This window comes from Mytilus californianus, unplaced genomic scaffold (assembly GCF_021869535.1).
Source record: "Mytilus californianus isolate M0D057914Y unplaced genomic scaffold, xbMytCali1.0.p SCAF_3, whole genome shotgun sequence".
NCBI classification, from domain to species: Eukaryota; Metazoa; Mollusca; class Bivalvia; order Mytilida; family Mytilidae; genus Mytilus; species Mytilus californianus.
The window spans coordinates 31,938,377-31,960,019 of NW_026262679.1; the positions used below are offsets into that span (position 1 = coordinate 31,938,377).

At 31.9% G+C, this 21,643-nt stretch overlaps 1 protein-coding gene across 6 annotated transcripts in view; it reads right to left on the bottom strand.

Annotated features, from left to right (window-relative positions):
* Nucleotides 1–3,700: 3,700 nt before the first annotated feature.
* Nucleotides 3,701–21,643, bottom strand: part of LOC127734400 (ileal sodium/bile acid cotransporter-like) — a 52,768-nt gene continuing 34,825 nt past the window's right edge. For 2 of the 6 annotated variants that reach the window (XM_052244252.1, XM_052244256.1), the window contains exons 2-4: nucleotides 11,916–12,324; nucleotides 10,804–11,008; nucleotides 3,701–9,519 (exon numbers count right to left, since the gene is read on the bottom strand). In XM_052244252.1, coding sequence (XP_052100212.1) covers nucleotides 9,085–9,519; nucleotides 10,804–11,008; nucleotides 11,916–12,295 — 1,020 coding nt within the window. In that variant the 5' untranslated portion in view covers nucleotides 12,296–12,324 and the 3' untranslated portion in view covers nucleotides 3,701–9,084. The other 4 variants (XM_052244250.1, XM_052244251.1, XM_052244255.1 and 1 more) reach the window with 3 other exon arrangements.

A 21,643-nucleotide genomic window follows, 5' to 3' on the forward strand; every position in this document is an offset into this window, starting at 1 on the left:
GAAAAAATTATTCTACTTCAAAATTCTTTATTTTTAGTCGTTAATATGAGTTTTGAAAAAATTGCAAATGTTGATTAAACATGCAGAAATACGAATCACATCCTGGACTTAACAGATAATACTTTATTTGAATCGTCATAATGAATTTTTTATTGTAAATGCTTATTACAAAACCGTAAATATGAGTTAGAAATCTGCAAAACTAAAGTTAAAATTTTGTTAATCGGATAAACAAATAATTTATTTTTTATATTTATCTTGTTTTCGAACAAAAAAGTCAAAAACTATGATTTTAAAGAAAAATAAAATTGTCGCTCAAGTAGTTTTCCAAACGCAATTGCAGGATGACGAATTGCAGGATAGCTTTTTATAAAGAGAATTGTAGGATGAGAATTGGTGGATAGCTTGATACTAGTGTTAGGGAGTCGTGTTTTAAACCCCTCACTGCACTAAATTGATTGCCTGGTAGTATGTTTCATTCCTTGGTTGTGCTTGGAAAACTTTTTTTAAGATACGTTTGTGTGTGTGTCTGCCGTTCAATGTATCTGTTCGGATGGTAAGGATGGTAATGTCTTGAAGTTCTGGCAGGTTTGATGATATATGATGAAATGGGTATTGCTATATTGTTGTGTATTGCTTTATTTGGTAGAGTAATCCGGGATATGCTCCTTGCTGATACTGGTTGTAGTCCTAGTTGTTCTAGGATTGATGTTACAGTACCGTTCTCTAGAATGGTTTCTTTTAATAAAGCGTACTCAACGGCGTTGGACATTTCTATTTGATTTACATGATTTTTAAGATAGGGGTCGCACTACTTGAATACTAAAGGGGGGTTTTACAAGTGCAAGTAAGCTTGTTTCTTTACTTCTTCTATGCATGTGCCCACGTTACGCCTAATAAATGACAGTGTACCATTCTCTTGGTTACAAATTTCTGTACTTGGATGTCCCATGGCATGTTATTGGTTATTTCCACTCCCCGGTATGGATTTGATTTCACTGATTCTAGTATATGGCCGTTGATTATATATTCTAAATCTATTGTTGTTCTCTTATTTGTAATTCTTACAATATAGCATTTCAAAGGGTTGGAAATCATTTGCCAGTTTTTTGTCCAGTTTACCATTTTGTCAAGATCTTTTTGTAGGCTTTTACAGTCACCTTTGCTGCAAATTGCTACATAAAGTAGACTGTCATCAGCGAACAGTCGAATTTTAGAGCTGACGTTTTTTCCGATGTCATTGATGTAGAGAAGAAACATCACAGGACCCAGTACATTTCCTTGTGGAACACCAATGTAACTTTGGCTGTACCCGAGTTTTCTCCTTCCTGCGTTACTTGTTGATCCTGTTTGGTAAGACATACTTCTATCCATATGACTATGTGACCGACCTCTGATACCGTATGACCGTAGTTTTTCCAGTAAGCGTTGGTGAGGCACAGTATCGAATCTTTTGCTGAAATCTAAAATCAACATGTCCGCTTGTTGGTTCTTGTTGAGATTGCGTAGTACGTCTTCTGTGGTAATGACTAGCTTGGACTCGCCTGATCTTTTCCTCTTGAAACCATGTTGGAATTCGACAAGTATGTCATGTTTGCAATAGTATCACCTCCTCCAAAATATCTAAATTTTTGCGTTACTTGTTGATCCTGTTTGGTAAGACATACTTCTATCCATATGACTATGTGACCGACCTCTGATACCGTATGACCGTAGTTTTTCCAGTAAGCGTTGGTGAGGCACAGTATCGAATCTTTTGCTGAAATCTAAAATCAACATGTCCGCTTGTTGGTTCTTGTTGAGATTGCGTAGTACGTCTTCTGTGGTAATGACTAGCTTGGACTCGCCTGATCTTTTCCTCTTGAAACCATGTTGGAATTCGACAAGTATGTCATGTTTGCAATAGTATCACCTCCTCCAAAATATCTAAATTTATGAGATACTTATATAATATGAATGTTGCTTAAATCTAAATGTTGTATGTTTGTAAATATTGTGATGTTTATCTTGGTAACAACCCAATATTTGGATTTTACACCAATAAAATGATTTGAGTTTATCCAGGTGATTCATGACATGCTTGGATATTATTTGTTCCATCATCTAACAAGATTCTGATTAAAACTCATATGTATCATTTATAATCGATTTGCCTGTACCTTATAATCTTTTTTGAATACAGTTATCACATGTACATGTATCAAGTAAACTTCTTTTGTATTATTGCTATTTTGTTATTCCAATGATTTAGAGGTTTGATTACAAAAACTTTTGAAGATACGAAGGCGTTACACATAAAAACGGTAAATTAAGCGACGAAACAGGCAAGACAATTAACAAAAAACATTAATCACGTAATAGCCTATTTGCCTTGAGTGCGAGAGGTCGTGGGTGGTGTGTCTGTTTTTATTGACTGATAAAAGCTAAGTGTACAACTTCCAGAGGAACAGTGGAACCAGACACTATCGACAATTCTGTTTTTGTGAGCCGACAACGATGGTAGGGGCCATCATGTATTCTAGTCGGTGCGTTCGTCCGTCCCGTGTCAGGTTTGTGTTCGTTCGTCCGTCCCGTATCAGGTTTGTGTTCGTTCGCCCGTCCCGTGTCAGGTTTGTGTTCGTTCGTCCGTCCCGTATCAGGTTTGTGTTCGTTCGCCCGTCCCGTATCAGGTTTGTGTTCGTTCGTACTTCCCGTATCAGGTTTGTGTTCGTTTGTTCGTCCCGTATCAGTTTTGTGTTCGTTCGTCCATCCCGTATCAGGTTTGTGTTCGTTCGTCCGTCCCGTATCAGGTATGTGTTCGTTCGTCCGTCCAGTATCAGGTTTGTGTTCGTTCGTCCATCCCGTATCAGGTTTGTGTTCGTTCTTCCGTTCCGTATCAGGTTTGTGTTCGTTCATCCGTCCCGGTTCAGGTTTGTGTTCGTCCGTCCGTCCCGTATCAGGTTTGTGTTCGTTCGTCCGTCCCGTATCAGGTTTGTGTTCGTTCGTACTTCCCGTATCAGGTTTTTGTTCGTTCGTCAGTCCCGTATCAGGTTTGTGTTAGTTTGTCCGTCCCGTATCAGGTTTGTGTTCGTTCGTAGTATCATGTTTTTGTCCGTCCGTCCGTCCCGTATCAGGTTTGTGTTTTGTGTTCGGTTGTCCGTCCCGTATCAGGTTTGTGTTCGTTTGTACTTCCCGTATCAGGTTTGTGTTCGTCCGTCTGTACCGTATCAGGTTTGTGTTCGTTTGTCCGTCCCGTATAAGGTTTGTGTTCGTTCGAACTTCCCGTATCAAGCTTGTGTTCGTTCGTCCGTCCCGTATCAAGTTTGTGTTCGTCCGTCCGTCCCGTATTAGGTTTGTGTTCGTCCATCCGTCCCGTATCAAGTTTGTGTTCGTTCGTCCGTCCCGTATCAGGTTTGTGTTCGTTCGTACTTCCCGTATCAGGTTTGTGTTTGTCCGTCCGTCCCGTATCAGGTTTGTGTTCGTCCGTCCGTCCCGTATCAGGTTTGTGTTTGTCCGTCCCGTATCAGGTTTGTGTTCGTCCGTCCGTCCCGTATCAGGTTTACCTTTTGTTTTAAGGTAGTTTACTATGACGTTGTAACCATTTGAATTGGAAAATGAGTACGCATGATAATTAGGATGTGAACTTTTTGGATATAATTCATTAGGATTCTTTGGATTCCTATGGTAAAATCAAGGTTAACGTTACAAGAAAATACCTGTATGACGGGTTTATTTATTTTATTTCAGAGTATACATTGATCCTATTTATTACCATATAATTACATTACATGTATGTTTCATTATAATACGTTATTGTGATTGGCAAACAACAATCTCGCGTCATTCCGCGCATGTGTGGAGAAAATATGTCGACCAATTTTTTATCCCGAAAAAAGACAATAACTAGAAGTTAACTATTATTGTGAAAGTTATTGTATGAGGAATGTATTAGCAAACTAGTGTATTAACTACATGAATCATAAAAAGGATGGCAAGAAAGGTCAGAAAGGTCAGAAAAGGAGGAATTCAAAACCTGAAAATGTTAGCACGGAGAAACCAAGTAAGAAACAACAAAGTAGTACTCACGATTCAAAACATGAGAATGTAAACAAACCGAAAAATAGTTTAAAAAATAAAACTGTCGATAAATTACAGACTTTAAATATGTCAACGTACATACAGAATATTGATTTTCCTATCCTCCCTGGAAGATCCAGCATACCACAGTATACAACACATCATGTCAACCCCAAAGTTCACCTCACCAACGGGCTATTATCTTTATGGACCCCAACCTATTCCAAATATTCAACCAGTTATGCATTCAACAATGAATATGGGACACGACACAAACATCAAAATTGACAATCTGGGACAAAAGGTGGAAGAAATGTTGACAAAATTATCTATTCTTGACTCTTTTGGTGAAAAAATTGACAAATTTGAAAGAAGTATGCAAACAGTTTCAAGCAATGTAGGAAAAATTACAGATAGAGTAGGAGACATAGAAAAAAGTTTGGACTTTATAAACTCACAATTTGAGGTAAATAGAAATGATCTATCCGACATGAAATCTGAAATTACTGCTATTAGATCTGAAAACAACGAAGTGGCAGAAAACATGCAAAGGGTGCAGAATAATCTCGATGAACTACAAGAAAAACACCTAGATCTCTAAGATTCGGTCGATGCGTGAGAACCTAGTTTTCACAGGAATACAGGATACAACGGACGGAATTTTGAAAGTATTCATGACAGAACATATGAAAATGGAAACAGAGATTGATTTCCACAGAGCACACCGATTCGGACAGCTGAATGAGAGAAAAAATCGAGACGGGACAACATTAAAAACCAAACCAATTGTATGCAGATTCAAAAGCTTTAAGGACAGAGAAATAGTACGGAAGTCTGCAACTAATCTTAAGGGGACTACCTTTGGTGTTTCAGAACAATTCCCTAAAGAAATCAACGAAAGAAGAAAGTTATTGTGGCCCTATTATAAAGAAGCTCGAAAACAAAACAAAAAAGCTCTTATCAAACGAGACAGACTTTTTATTGATTGAAAAGAAATTAAGCCTCTACCATCAGATATAGCCGAAAATACTACACGACGGGATTTTCAATCACAAGGAGCACGTCCAAAAACAAGACGACGAAACAGACGAGATGATCTCACTTCGGATGAAACCTCAAGTAACGGAAGATAGGTGAACCATGGAGGGCAAACAAACTCAGTGAACAGTGACAATTCTAACGATTCGGTTGACTTTCACGGATCAACTCTCTACACAGTGAACAAGAACTCAGATATTAAAATATTATCTCTAAATGTATGTGGTGTCAAGCAACGATTATTTTATCCCGAATTTCAATGTTTAATAAATACATTTGATATTGTTTGTTTTCAAGAAACAAAGCTTGATGATATAGACACTATTGATTTTTCAAGTATAAAAAAAGAAAGAAAATTTCAAACTACAAATCTGGTGGTATTGCTATAGGTTACAAAAAATATTTAGAACGTTACATTACTGTAATAGAATCAGAATGTCCTTTTGTTTTCTGGTTTTCTGTTGAAAAAGAAAATTTTGATTTTCAAGAAAATATTATATTTGGTATTACTTATATACCCCCAGAAAATAAAACGTATGCGTCAGATGAAGCCTTTTCGGAAATTGAATTTGAGTTTCAAAATTTTAGTAAGAATAATGACTACATGTGTTTACTTGGCGATTTCAATAGTCGAACTGCAACACTCAAAGATTTCCATGAAACTGAAGATACTGATGATACTCAATTTAATGAAATATCCGATATAAATGTATTTTCAGATATATGTATTCTTGATGATATGAACATATCAAGGTATAGAAAAAATTCTGACACTATTGTAAATAAGTATGGTAGAAAACTTATTGAATTTTGTAAAAACAATAATATGTTTATCTTAAATGGTAGATTTGGGAAAGATAGTATTGGTAGAATGACTTGTAAAAATTAAAGTGTAGTTGATTATATGATAATTTTTTATGCACTTGTAATGTTCTTGAGAATATACTCGACTTTGAAGTACAAGAGTTTTGTAGACTTTTTTCAGATGTTCACTCACCTATTTCACTTACCTTGAGCTGTAAAAATAAGAAGCATTCAGATTTTGAGAAAAATAATTTTACACCAAAAATTGTTAAATGGAAATGTGAAAAAACATTGGATTTTAGAGATAATTTAGATGGAGAAATGATTGAAAAATTATTTGTTAAGATACAATCATTACATAATGCAAAAGAAAACGCACGAAAACCGGAAGTAGATGAAGTAGTTTTTGATCTTTGTAATATTTTATTGAAATCGGCAGAAACTACTTTCGGTCTGACAGGTAGTAAAGCACATGAAAGACATTCAAAAAAGCAATGGTTTGATCTGGAATGATTGAAAGCAAAAAAAGAATTCAGAAAATCAAAAAGACTGTGTAAAAAATATGGTTCAAATATATTTAAAGAAGGGTGAGTGAACTTTCTTATAAGAAATCTATGGATAATGCTATTGTGAGATTTAATACAGATTTTCGAAACAAAATGAAAAACATGAGAACAAAAAATCCCAAAGAATTTTGGAAACTTTTTCATGGTAATAGGCAAAGAGATATTTCAAAAATTCCTTTGCAAACTTTGGTTGACTTTTTTAAAGATTTAGATACAAACAAAGAACATTCAGACGATTTTGTTATTACAAACGAGATAAATTCAGACGAAGTAATTGAGATGATTAACAAGGAAATAACAGCAGATGAAATCAGAAAAGCAGTAAAAAAAGCGAAAAATAACAAGTCTCCAGGTGATGATTTAATTATTAATGAATACATTTCATCTTCATTGGATTCTATGATTGACATTTATTATTTATTCAATTTGATTTTTGATACAGGTATTGTACCAGAGTCGTGGCTTTTTGGTAATGTTTTACCTATTTTTAAAAATAAAGGGAGTAAAATGGAACCAAAAAATTATAGACCCATAACACTATTATCTTGCATTGGAAAGATATTCACATCTATTTTGAATGATAGATTAAGTACATTTTTCGATCATTATAAGATTTTACATGAGAATCAAGTTGGATTCAGATCCGAATATTCTACCAACGACCATATTTTTTCTCTGTATGTATTGTTTCAATTATTGTTTTTAAAAAGAAAGAAACTTTACTGTGCGTTTGTAGATTTTGAAAAAGTCTTTGATTTTGTACATAGAAACTCTTTATTTTTCAAACTTCTTCAGAACCACATAAATGGGAAATTTTTTAGAATTGTAAAAAATATGTATTCAGATACGAAATCCTGTATAGTACATAATAATGAAAAGTCTGACTTCTTTGCTTGTGATATAGGAGTTAGACAAGGGGAGAATCTCTCTCCTATATTGTTTTCTTTATATCTAAATGACTTGCAAGACTTTCTAGAAACTACAAATGCTAAAGGTTTAGAAACTGTTAGTAAAGATATAGAAAATGAATTAATGGTTTATTTCAAAATGTTTATTTTACTGTATGCTGACGATGCAATTTTGATGTCAGAATCAAATGAAGACTTACAATTGATGCTTAACGAGTTTTGTGATTATTGTAAACAATGGAAACTGAAAATAAATGTGCAGAAAACAAAAGTTATGGTATTTTCAAAAGGTCGACTGTCAAAGAATTTAAAATTTAATATTGAAGATCATGAAATCGAGATAGTAAACGAATATAGATATCTTGGAATTATATTTTCAAAAAGTGGCTCTTTTTTAAAGACAAGAAAATATTTATATGGAAAAGCTACAAAAGCAATGTATGGATTGTTTCAAAAATGTAGAAAAAACAATTTATCTATTGAATGTCAATTAGATATGTTTGACAAAACTATTTTACCGATACTTTTGTATGGATGTGAAATTTGGGGTTTTGAAAACTTGGAGTTACTCGAAAAAGTTCATTTGCAATTTTGCAAACTTATACTACATTTGAAACAATCTACTCCAAATTTTATGATTTACGGAGAGCTGGGAAGATTCAGTTCATGCAAGAGTTCGTATGGTAAAGTTTTGGTGTCGTCTCTTACATGGAGAAGAATGTAAAGTCTCCTCACTTTTATATAATCTATTATTTATTGACTCTAATAATTATGGTTTGGAGAGTAAATGGTTACGTTTTATAAAAAACACATTAGATAATTGTGGAATGTCAAATATTTGGAATCAACAGGGTACTTTTTCTGCTTTGTGGATTTCTAAATGTGTAGAACAAAACTGGTCGACCAATTTATACAGGAATGGCATGAAAATATGAATTCTACCTCTAAAGGTATATGTTATAGAATATTTAAAACAGAATTTAAATTTGAAGAATATATATCTATTTTACCATTGAATTGTATGTATATGTTTTGTAAATTTAGATGTGGTAGTCACCGTTTACCAGTCGAGACAGGGAGATGGCATAATCTGTCAAGAAATGATAGATTGTGTCGTATCTGTGGCTCGGCTGAAATCGGTGACGAGTATCATTATATATTGTCTTGTAAATCTTTCGATAACGAAAGACAAAAATATTTACCGGAATTTTGTTGGAAAAATGCAAACACCTTGAAATTATGCTATCTGTTTTCCTCAAGTAATATTGCAATTTTTGAAAAATTATGTCGATATATTTAAGCTGTTTATGTGAAAGTCTCTCCTCCTGGTTAATGTATATCATTATTTCACACATGCACTGTATATTATATTATATTGTCTCTATAACTATGTCATTAGTTGATGAGAATAAAATTCATTCATTCATTCGAAATTAACCTTCATTTCAAAATGAAATGTAACATTCATGATGATACGAGCTTCCACAATAAAGTGCACAGGTAAATAAAAGAAAAACTTGATAGAAAACGTGTTTTTATGATCATAGCAAAAAAATGTAATTATAAGTATTGAATGCTTCTTTTAGTAATTTAATAGGGTTGTAAAAGCGTTGACCGTGCGCACATTTTTAGAATGAAGCGCTTCCGCGCTTCATACAAAATGTACTTCGGTCAACGCTTTTACACCCCAATAAATTTACAAAAAGAAGCATTCAATTCTTAAATACAATTTTGTCGTCTCCGATAGTTGACACACTGATAAATTCTTTGTTCTTCTCTCGTGTAGATTTTACCTTTTTCACTATTTTGTAAATGCCTAAAAATCCCAAGCTACATATTATACACGTTACACCATACAATAATGGAAACAATGAAATCTGTGCAAATATTTGTTTTGAAAATGTCAGTAGTAATAATGTCATGCAAAGAGGAAAGTTTTGTATCCCCGTCTCTAAAGCAATTGTTCTACACCTGACTGGGTCCTGGCGACAAATCACGGCAACAACGTAACCAAACAGGAAACCAGCAAACGGAAGTATAAAGGCTGCGATATATATTTTCCACGATGCATAGTACATATATGGGAACCTAAGACTCATTAGTGTTATTACAAGCACTACACTGATTGCTCCTGCAAATGACCCACACTGGAAGAGAAAAACAAATACAGTTTTTGTTAATGACTTCAAGGGTCATAATCAAATTGCTTTCACGTAATGTAAGAATTGCCATGAAATATTACGTTACCGTTTTTTAATTCAATAAAGATAAAAAAAAATAATGAACATAGCATTCAAATAAACTTATATAATGTGCATGATTTAATGAAGCTTAATCCATCCTTGCATAATTCAGGATTAATTCCGTTGCTTTTATCTACTAAAACTTTGTGTTCGATTGAAATTAAAAGTTATGCTTAGAAAAAGAAATCTTATATCGTAACATTTTTGTCAAGATAAGTTTTCCGTGCTGATTTACATGACTAATAGCATTTATGAATTCCTATCGGAAACATTTAGCCTAACACGAGTTAATGGCGCAAAATTCTTGATTTCATATGTTTGTCTTTTATGCCAGTGTCGTTGTTTGTCTTCTGAATTGAGTTTTATGATACCTACTTTGTATCTTAAAATTTCGTTAATGGTCAAATTCCATTTAAAATATGCAAGTCAAGGAATTTTGTTTCTGATGACAAAGAGCTAGACACAACCTTTTGAATTTTGAGGAGAAGATAAATCTAGAAGATTTCCAAAGCAAATTTGAGTAATAATCTTCGAGGTATTACACTTCAACTACACGTAGAAGGCTACATGTAAGCCACTTTCATCTGACTAAAGGAATAAATTACGCAGAGGGGTATTGTAAATACCAATACCGACATAAAAAAACAAACCAACCAAAAATAACAAATACCGTATAAATGCAAAAAAAACTTGATAAATTTCAGAGGACGTTTTTTTTAAGTAAGAGTCTCTTTTTGAAAGTAATTTGGAATTTGATATTTAATCAAAATTTTTCATCTAGATTTTTAGTGGGATCGATGTTGCTTAATCTTAGGTTTTCTGTGTAGTGTATCATAGACTGTTGTGATTGCGATCGTAATGCTTAATTTTTCATGTTTCTGTGTGGTGAATTGTTGAAATATCCTTAAAAGTTTACTTGTATACACATCAGGTGATATGGACTTCTATGTTTACTAAATCTACATTTTTTTGTTCATTTTCGATGTTGTTTTACATTATTATCGTGCTTATGGCGAGCGCATAATTTTTTATATCTTTCTTATATTTAAAATGTAAGAAACATTATAACTACTTTCTTCAAAATGTAGTTGAATAATATTTATTTTAGTTATTATTTTTATTTGTTATTTAACTGTATTTTTCTATCTTATTTCTATACTTATTTATGTATTTTTCGTACTTGCTTACTTTAACAAGGATGTCTGCCAGTTTCGATATCTTCCATCTAACTAATATACCAACCACAGCAGGACCTATAGTCATGCCGAACGATATCAGAATATTGATGTATGGTATAACCAGAGCTTTGTCTGTCCAACTGCGGCTATAGATCAGTAAATTCAGTGGCATCATTCCCATAGCAATTAGAGTAGACACAGCTGTCATCGATATACTAAAAATGTCAATTATGAATATTTATGTAGAAACGATACCAAATGATCTTCAAAAGTATATATAAATAGGAAATGAAATATGCATTAAAATATAGAACTGAAATAAATAACTAAAAAAAAATTATGAGTTCCATATATTTAGAAAATACTTTCTGTACATATATCTATAGTAAGAAATATTTTTCAATAAATCATTGAGGCGGTCAGATGGTTTTTCTATAGGTTATGCTTTTTAGTGGAAATAAGTTCTCGGAAAAGACTTTATTGAGTTTTAAAATTTTGGAACTGGGGCCGTTTTCTTTCTTTTTTTTTTACATGGAATAATAATGTTTAAACTACTCCTTACATTATTCCAGAAAATATCTTTCCAAACACGACTCATTACTGGACTTGCTTGCATGTCATGCACAATACAACCGACGCCGAAATAGAACACGAGAACGCTAACATTTCCGGGGCAACGGACTCCTTTGACTTTAGTATGGGCCATTTTGTTAAGTCTCTGGTTTTGTTTGGTATAATTTGCCATATTGTCTTATTTCGTTTGGTCATCATGTTGTCATGTACGTAACGAAAAAGCAACCACGTGGAACGACAAAAATATCTAAAAGACAATAAGAGGGAAATTTAGAGCCTTAAATAATAGAAAGGCGTCTAGACCAAATGTCAAGCTCTAAATAAGTCTATGGTTTTGTTGTATTTTGCATGCCTTTATATTTTATCATTTGGCCAAAGATGAATCTGTCCTTTGAATAACAAAATGGATCTTCATATTTTTCTTCGAATGAGTATGACCCTTGTGTTAAATGGAAATTGCTCAGCTGTTTGTCAAAGTTTTTATAACTGGAATATAAAAGGATATAAATATGTGGGCAAAACAACATAATATATAACTGCATTAATTACCTCAAAGAAACGTCACCATCTGTCCAGTAACTAAATATGTTCGTTGTCGAACCACCTGGACAGCATCCAACAACCAACATCCCAATGGCAGCTAAAGGAGGAAGTTGTAATGCGTGCGCAAGACCAAATGTAACAGCTGGAAGAACAACAAATTGTGACAACATTCCTATGCATATTCCTACTGGTCTCCGAATGTGCTTCACCAGGCTTTTGATTTCTATTGTACATCCCATTCCAAGCATGATAACAACAAGAGAAGCAGTAATACTAATATCTGATGCTGTTGTAAGTGCAGAAGACGACGACTGTGCTGTTTCATTTTGAAGAGTATTGTTCGTTTGAATATCTATTTCAGACGTTAAGTTTAAATGTTCAGTCATAGTGATAAAGGAAACGTTTCAGTTGATATCTAAAATAAAATATGCCATAAAGAACATATTAATTCAACAGATCTGAATAAGTAAACGGTAATTTCATTTTATTGTGTTGTATTTTGTGGATTTCTTTGTGACCTATGGGGAGGGGGATTTTGGGTACAGACGTGCGGCTAGGATTCGAAAAACAACTCCATTCATATACTAAGTATTGAAGTCTTGTGAAAAGCACGACCCATAGATTTATTTCATGGCAAAATCATATATTTTTCAATTATCACATATACAATTTTTTACATCTTAATTTTTTTTAAAGATAAAACAGTGTATGTATACCGATATCTAATCGAAAGATGAAAATTACTTACCCATTGGCATTTGACCTGGGTGAAATACCAACCAATTGATATATTTGACATATCAAAAATGGGACCCATGTATATCTCCATATAGGAACAGGTCCACCGTGATGTGACCATTTTTATATCAATAACAGTTATTTCATTGTTCTAATGTAGATTGTTTAAAATGGTTTTTTATCTAAACATCATAATATTTTCTCCTTTTCATAGAGGTTGACATGTCGCATAAAAGTAATCTTATAAACTATAGAAATATGTAACACCTTACCGCTATTTTTACTCCGTCCAAAATATTTTTGGAAATACTTATACAATAACATTATCTTATCTTGTAAATATCTTTAATCTAAAGTTCTTATCAAAGTGGAGGCACATATCTTAAGACAAAGGTCAAGATAGATTGTAATTTACAGTTTTATGATGTGTAAAGTAAAATGTGAAATGACTATAGCAAATTGAATTAAGTATCTAGTCTAAATAGATACTTGCTTTTTAATTTGGAAACATTGTCAGTGTGTTGCTCAGCGCCAAAGGTACATACCTACAATGGAATACAAATAACAAAGACTCACTCAAATAAACATCGAAATAAACAAATAAGGAGATTTGATATTATTGCTAATGAGACAACTTTTATATTTGAACATATACGACTAGACCGTACAAATTTTTCGAAATGGAAATCACAAATTCAAAACGGGTATACATTAACATGTCAAATTTTGTCGGAAACACATTAAATAATGTAAAACCAGAAGAGAAGTTAAAATGTCGACATACAGTCTTCAACGAAGGAAGAACTTAGTTAACCATGCACTAAACTCATCGCTAACGAAATTCCCTGTGTGAAAGGAACATCTACATGTGGTTCTTCTTTTTTTTCCTAGTACTAAACCACCTCCACTTCTTCTTAACCAATGCAAATTATAATCAATGGGGACAAAGAAAGGTGTAAAATTAAAAATCTGTCAAGATAAATATGTTATCGTAACTACAGACCATAAAAATACAAGTACAAAATAAAACACTCAAAATGATAACGTAGAACATTCTGAAAGCAAGCTTAATGTGCTTAGTCTTTTGATATAGATATCAATTAAATTAAAGAATAACGGAAATTACAAAAATATTGAACCAACAGAACAAACCAACCTCGAAAACTCAAACGAAAAAATTGACGTACAAACAAAGAAAAAAAAAAACACATGGTGAAGATAGTCTGACTGGGTATAAGCACACAATATGCCTTCTAACATTCTAGAATTAGCTTTTGTACTTCCGATAAGATCTCATACAGGATCGTCATGAAAAATGCAGAAAAATAGACTTTGAGCAATATGCCAAAATTATATTTGTATAAAAAATATCACTACCGAAAAGAAAATTAATGAAATATTTAAGTCCTATCAAAAACTGTTAATATGAAAATTTTTAATTGAAGACAAAATAATTTCACTCACCACAATTTACTTTAAAAATTAGTCTCTAAAGCCAAAATGAATAAAAATGAAGGACATTTTAATATGCTTTTTGCTTTTTGAATAATTTTGTTATTTAAAAAAGCAACTTCCTGCCAGTGGTGTCATCTTTTTCACAATTGATATCCAGTATTGGTTAGAAAATTAAGAGAAATATTTGTCCAGTTAATGATATTTGTATCTATTTTGTTCACAGAGTCGGTCTCCCAAGACAATTAAACTGGTGACGTAAATAGTAATTTTCATTTTATCATTGAATTTCACTCATGATAATTGACAGTTTCAGGGTAATATTTAGTAATAGATAAAGCAACCGAGGCGAAGCAAAGGTTGCCAACGTTTTTTCAAGGGGTAAAAATCTGCTCGGTCACCCTCTCAGCTATGTGTTATTTGAATATTATACTGACTGTTCTGCCATTATTGTTTTTTTTTAATTTTAATTTGGAATTAATTAAATCATGACTTCATGTACATAACAACGTGTACAGTTATTAGTAAAACAACAAAAGTGAAACAAGATGTTTTTTTTTTACTTTGACGGTCTATGAAAAAGTTCTGAGGCCAAACCGTAAAACTTGAGTATTGTCTTTAAAAATTTTGATGTAAATTCAATTCATTGTCCTTTAAATTATCGATTTTTCTACACGAGAGGGTGACATTCAAAAAATTGTCTCCCGCTGAGCCATAGGATAGTATATGAATAACACATAGCTGAGAGGATGATAGATCAGATTGTTACCCCGAAAAAACATTGTCAACTGAGGCGAAGCCAAGGTTAACAATGTTTTTTCAAGGGGTACCAATCTGCTCTATCATCATCTCAGCTATGTGTTATTTAATTTATTATACTGAATATCCTATCATTATTGACTTATACTGTTGAATATAAAATTTAAAGTATTTTACTATGACGTCACGTACATAACAACGTTACAGGTATTAGAAAAATCAACAGAAGTGAAGCAAGAATTTTTCATTTTATTATTTTGACAGTCTATGAAAAGTTTCTGAGCCAAAACGTAGAAATTGAGTATTGTCTTTAATTATTTGATGTAAATTCAATTCATTGTCCTGTCATTTTTGATTGGTCTGCACGAGAGGGTGACATTCAAAAAATTGTCTCCCGCTCAGCCATGGGATAGAGTAAATTATCTCTCTCGTATTAGCCAATCAAAATCTGGCATTTTAACGTGAAGTATAATAAAGTAAATTATCTCCCTCATATTAGCCAATCAGAATGTAGCATTTAACGTGAAGTATAATTATTGGCCTTGTTACTTTTTAGCTGTCTTCGTATAACAAGAATGTGTCGACTCTCTTAAAACGCATTCTTGTAGGATATCAACTTAACGCCGTAGTTATATCTTTGAATGTTGGTTTTCCCGGTACTAAAATTGATGCTTCCAACCATTTCTAACTGATGTTTACAGTTTGTTCTGATGTTGTGCTGTTATACCACTGTCCAGGGTTAAAGGAGGATTGAGTGTGGACTGAATAAAATAATTTCCGTTTGGGCAGAAAAAAGTTTGTAATTTTATGTTCCGTGTGGACGAAATACAATAATGATATTGTAACAGTTATAATAAAGCTGAAACTTTATTTGAACTCTGTTGGATAGTTGAGTCATTGGCAATCATACCACAACTCCTTATTCTATATCTTGTTTCTTGCGTAACGAAATTTCGTATTGTGTTAAATGTTTTTGTTAACATCGGTGCCACATTTGCTCATTTTGTCTGTTAACATTTGATGATAACAGTGAATTTAAACGTAGATTAGCGATAATAGGTCAAGGAAATACAAGAAAGATAATTCATTTTTTGCAAAATGTATGTTTATTTCATAGTTTTTTTAATATATTTTTTTCTAAAGTTATGGGACAGATTGATGGTTCTAATGATCAACAAAAATTCCCTCTTTATAATTTCTCCTAAAGGATATATCTATGTTTCATGTCTTATATTGTCTAAATTGTTAGAATATGATTTATTAGTTTTATATATAGTATTATTTATATATATATATAGATTTCTTAACACTTTTTCGGGAAATATATTTGTAAATGTAAATATTATCAAATGGGCACCTGTAACAAAAAACTTGCACGTTCTTGACATCGTATGATAATGAGATTTATAACATTTCTGGCTGATATAAGATATTTTCTTTCAATTTCAAACCACAATAAATGTGTATTGCCTTAATCCATATTACAATGATACAAACATGATAATTTTTATTAATTTTATATTGTTGTATGTCCTGCTTCAGTGACAACATTGTAATTCTACTTTGATGTCTCGTGATGTTTTATGGAATTTAAGACAGCTAGAATTGTTTTGTTTACATTGGAAGAAGGTAAGTAATATTTATTATATTTTAGAATAATATTTTTTAAGTTTTTAAGTTGGAAATTTCAGCATCCGGTAGTTATGTTTTTCTTTAAAACAGAATTTATTAATAAGATTGGGTTTGGGTAAGTTAAATATGTAGACAATTCGTAGAGTTTTGATCATGCTGAAATTTGAAAACAAAACAAATACCTAAACAATGTAGATAATTTTGTCACGACGGATTCACCAGTAAGTATTGTAGAATGTAAACATACATTAAGGGATGTATATGTTACATATAATTTCTAAACATTGGCTTTTTAAATGCCATAATTTTTAGGCAAATAATGAAATGCCTTTCCTTGAGAGGCATTACATAAAATGACATAATATACCCAATAAATTGTAAAATGACTTGAATTGGGTTTTTTTACAAAATTAAACAAATTGGCTGGTCAGTTTCATGTTGTTTGTAGGGCAATGTATCATTGAAAAACATCGTAGGATATATTTTAGACTATATTAAAAGGAGTGACAAAAGTTGAATTTTGAAAAACGATTCGAAAAATCAGGACAAAAAAATTTAAAAATGCTTAGAAAAGAAGAAACCCAACGATTTTATTACGTCAAATATCTATCATTAAAACTCTTTTAGTCTCAACACTATTAGTATATATTAGCAGAAGTATAGTATATATGACGAAAACATTTAACACAGTCATGACAGTGATTTTATTTGGAATAGTCGAACAAAAAAATGTGTAATGATCAGTATTTATAGTATGGCAATGTTAAAAGGAAGTCTGAATTTGAGAGACATTTTAAAATACCCTGAAGTTTTCAACAAATACCAAGGTTCTACTTACATAATCTTTTACTGTGTATTTTGATTTTTTTAGGGGGAATTTCCTTTCTTTGATTCTTTGATATAGACATAGAAAATATCCATTCAATCCCAATCTGTATAAAAGTAATAGCAGATTTCTACTTAAAAATACTCAGAACATAGAAAATATACACAAGGGGATAACTGTAAACCTTTTAAATTAAATGGAGAAATAACTATATAAACTGGGGGAAATGTCTTGTTTTTAAAAATTTGATTATTGGTAACATAATCCATGTATAGGTTATAAAAGAAAAAAAATGGGAAAATATCAAAAAATTTAGTACTTGAGAAATTGAAATATAGAATTAATTGGATAACTGAACTTAAATTACACAAAATTACTCAAACAATTTGGAAACAAAAAAATGAATCATCGAGGGTGAGACTTCATTTAAAACTAAAGTTTTAACCAATATGGATACTGTTAATGACCCAAATAGTATATATTTGTTCTCAGTGGGTTTATCAAACATGTCGCAACTTATTATTTGTCCAAGGATTTGTGCTAAGTTTAGGACACCAATTTCGGGGATTTATAATGGTCCTAACTTTAGTACATATTCTATGATGTTTTGATATGTAAACAAATATGACCACTTTCATATACATTTCAGGAAACGGGTGAATAGTGTTCGTAGAAATACAACAATAACGAGATGTGGTATGATGGCCAATGAGACAACTTTCCACAAGAGTTCAAATGAAGAGGATATAAGCAATTATAGGCCACCATACGGCGTTTAACAATGAGGTTTTGATTTTTATTTTGATTTTGGTTTTCAATAACTTTTGATATTTTACGCCAGTATAGTTTATCACGTCCATTGATTCTACATGTGCGTACTTTTGGTTGCAACATCGGTAATTTTAATGAAAAGTAAAGAGTTCTGCTTTCCAACTTCATCCAGGAGAGTCTGTTATTTGGCTACTGTAAAGTCAGGATTCCTGCTCATGCTCGTATTCACGCGTATATGTTTTGGCTATAATAAAATAGTTGAAGTACTACGTAATTATATCAAATATGAATTATATTTGCATTTGAACTCAATGATAAGTACTGTAATACTATGAAACTGTGAAACTTCGAATTCAATTCACTCAAAAACATTACATTATTGTGTTATGTAGTTATATTTTGTTTTGTTTTGTTTCATAAAGTTTGAATTTACAATTATTACATAAATATTATTTATTATATCTATAATATTAAATAAAGGCAACAGTAGTATACCGCTGTTCGAAACTCATAAATTGATAGAGATAAAAACAAATCCGGGTTACAAACTAAAACAAACATAATTTTAATTTATAACTCTATTATTAATTTTACATTATTATAATTGGTCAAATGTGATGGATTTCTATATACTTTTAATTCATATTTATGTGTTTTTCTTTTGCGCCTACACTTAGGACATCGGTTAGGAAGTCCTTATTTCGAATGTCCAGACACAGCTTCGATGTGCATACGCAGACATTTCGTTAGTGGACCTAACACTATCCTTTTTTATGTTCTGGGGCCTGTTTATCGAAGGTGTTCTATGATCTGTCCTAAGACATATCTTAGAACATGATTTAGGATGGACTTAGGACTGTCCTCGGACATGTCTGGGCAAGCACATCGAAGCTGTCTTAAGATCATTTTACATATGATCTCCTAACCGCTATCCTAAATGTTTGTGTAAAAGTAAATTGCAAAATAACGAAATGAAAACTATATATATTAAGATAAAAAGGCATAACAATTAACCAGTGACAATAGTAATCATAATATTTGAATACTAGAATAGTGATAAAATAATAAAAATTAGTGAAAGTATTATTATAATGATTATAAAAAAAATACATTTAAACTACGATTTGCCAATTTGAGTATTAATATTTACAACGATAAAATAGATTCATACATAACAGAGTTCAATGACAAATGTCGTGCATTTTTCATATAAATACAGAGTGGTTAAACTATGTCAATGCTGCCAAAACATATGAGTTAATATGAAAAAATAGAGGAATCATAATTTTATAGAAGCCGAACAACATGCCCTCCCGAAAGCATACATCTTGACTGTTCAGGAAAATGTCAAATGTTGCAACCAATAGTGCTAAAAAGAGGGTTTTAGATACAAATTTATCTATAAAATATATCTTGAAGTAAGGACTATCTTAAAACACATAAAATTGGTGTCCTAAACTTAGGACAATTCCTAAGAAAAATCCTTAAATACTCGCCATGTCAACAAAGCCGTCTTAGGACTAGGACATGTCTTTGGATGGTCTTTGTCCTATGTCAGTTTATCGAAAGTTTCCCCAAGATAAAATATGTGATGAAGTTTGTCCTGACAATATGATAGCTAAATATGTGTCTTAAGATATTCTTAGTATAGTCCTAGAACGATGGACTCATAAGTCGAAATAAAAACTTCAAAGCTTAAAAATACATCTTTAATGACTTTTGACAGTAGAGTTTGAATTTTTATTTCCGACCTTGAATGATTTTTTTTATTCATACTGATTCACACGGGACAAACATTTATTTCGATTTAAATTTTTAAAAAATTATTCTTTTCAATAATAAACTGGAACAGTTTTTTTTTTTTAAACTCAAAGTTGAATTTATTTTTTTACCTAGTTTTCAATAAAAACATGGAAACAAACTTGTTTTTCACTTCCCTTCTGACACATAAGGGCAGCAAATCCTATAAGGAATAGGACAAGTCAACCATGTTCACTTATTTGTAGATTTTATTTTCCTTTTGACAAAATGCAAAAATGGTAAAAATCATCATTTAGGGGAAACAACTATAGTAACTATAAGAAGTCAGTTAACAATTTCGGCCATGTTGGTTTCATTTTGCTGGACATTAATTATATTCAATGTTTATCTCTATCTGTTATGGTTTCTGCGAAAAATGCATAAAATGAGTAAAAACATATTTCAATGGCAATAACTCCAGTGAGGGGTCAATTTACTATTTCCGCCATGTTAACTTATTGTTAGATATTATTTTGCTAAACATTTTTGCTTCATACCACCTATGTTCTATTTAAGCAACATTGGCCATGTTTTTAAGGGATTAAATCCCCGGATTCAATTTTAAACGAGACACCATAAGGAATATTAATTTTAGTTTGGTAACATTCGGTTCTTTAGTTTCAGAGATTTTTTAGAGGGGCATTAGCTGTAAAATTCATGTATTCCGGTTTCACTCAAATTCTAATACTTGAATTATAACATTCTAAAACGTATATCTAAATTACAAGAAGTCTAAAATTAAAATTAACAATGCATGGACTCGATAATATGTATCAGCATTCTAGTGTATTTTAGTCTAGACGCCATCTAATTAACCATCATTAACCATCGAGATAACATTTTAAGACTGCCGACGGTCAAATAACCCGATACAAACGTAAATATAAATTTAAACAGATAGTGAGCACGTGCAATTGGATTTTTCTAGGTCTGTTTGATTCTATATTATAGGCTAAAACAATTTTATGTTAATCATCGTTTTACCTGTAGAAGAATGATTGATTGTGGATCGAATCAGTCAAACAAATGATTTGCCCCAGTTTCACTTTCAATGTTGACATTCTTTTCCTTCTAATAGATTAACACACCTAGTACATGCGTAATCCATCTCCAGCTAAGGGGTTAAATTGAAGGCGATATGAATACAGATTCCAAAAAAAGTAAGACTTGCAAGTCAATAAAATACATCTGCGTTGTTTTTGAGCTTATTTTGACAAATTTGGCCCAAACTGACTGCTTATAACGAAATTTTATTTCTAAATTCTGCTTTTATTAATAAATTGAAATGAAAATAATCGTATTTTGAATTTTTATCTAAATCGTAGCTAATGCCCCCTTTAAAGTTTGCGACGAGGAACGACGGACGCAAGTGATGGAAAAATCTCACATGACCTTTTGAGGTCAGGTGAGCTAATACGCAATCAATAATGAATTATTTTAACCAAAGGTCGATGATTTTTTTATCGCCTTTCATAGATATGAATTATCCATATTTGTATTCTCGTTATAAATGGGATATTCAATGTTTCTAAATATAGTACAGTGATAAAAATCAGCTCATTACTGTTTATGTAATCAACAATTTTTGTAGTAAAAAATAAATGATCATTTGCACTCGTAGCTGTCCTTCATACTTGTATTAAATTGCACCGGAAAGAGGTAAACAACATTAGTTACATTTCTTTGCGTTCTAATATTTACCATAACGGTTTTCAATATCTAAATTACATAAGGTAATAATCATTGAAAAAAAAGT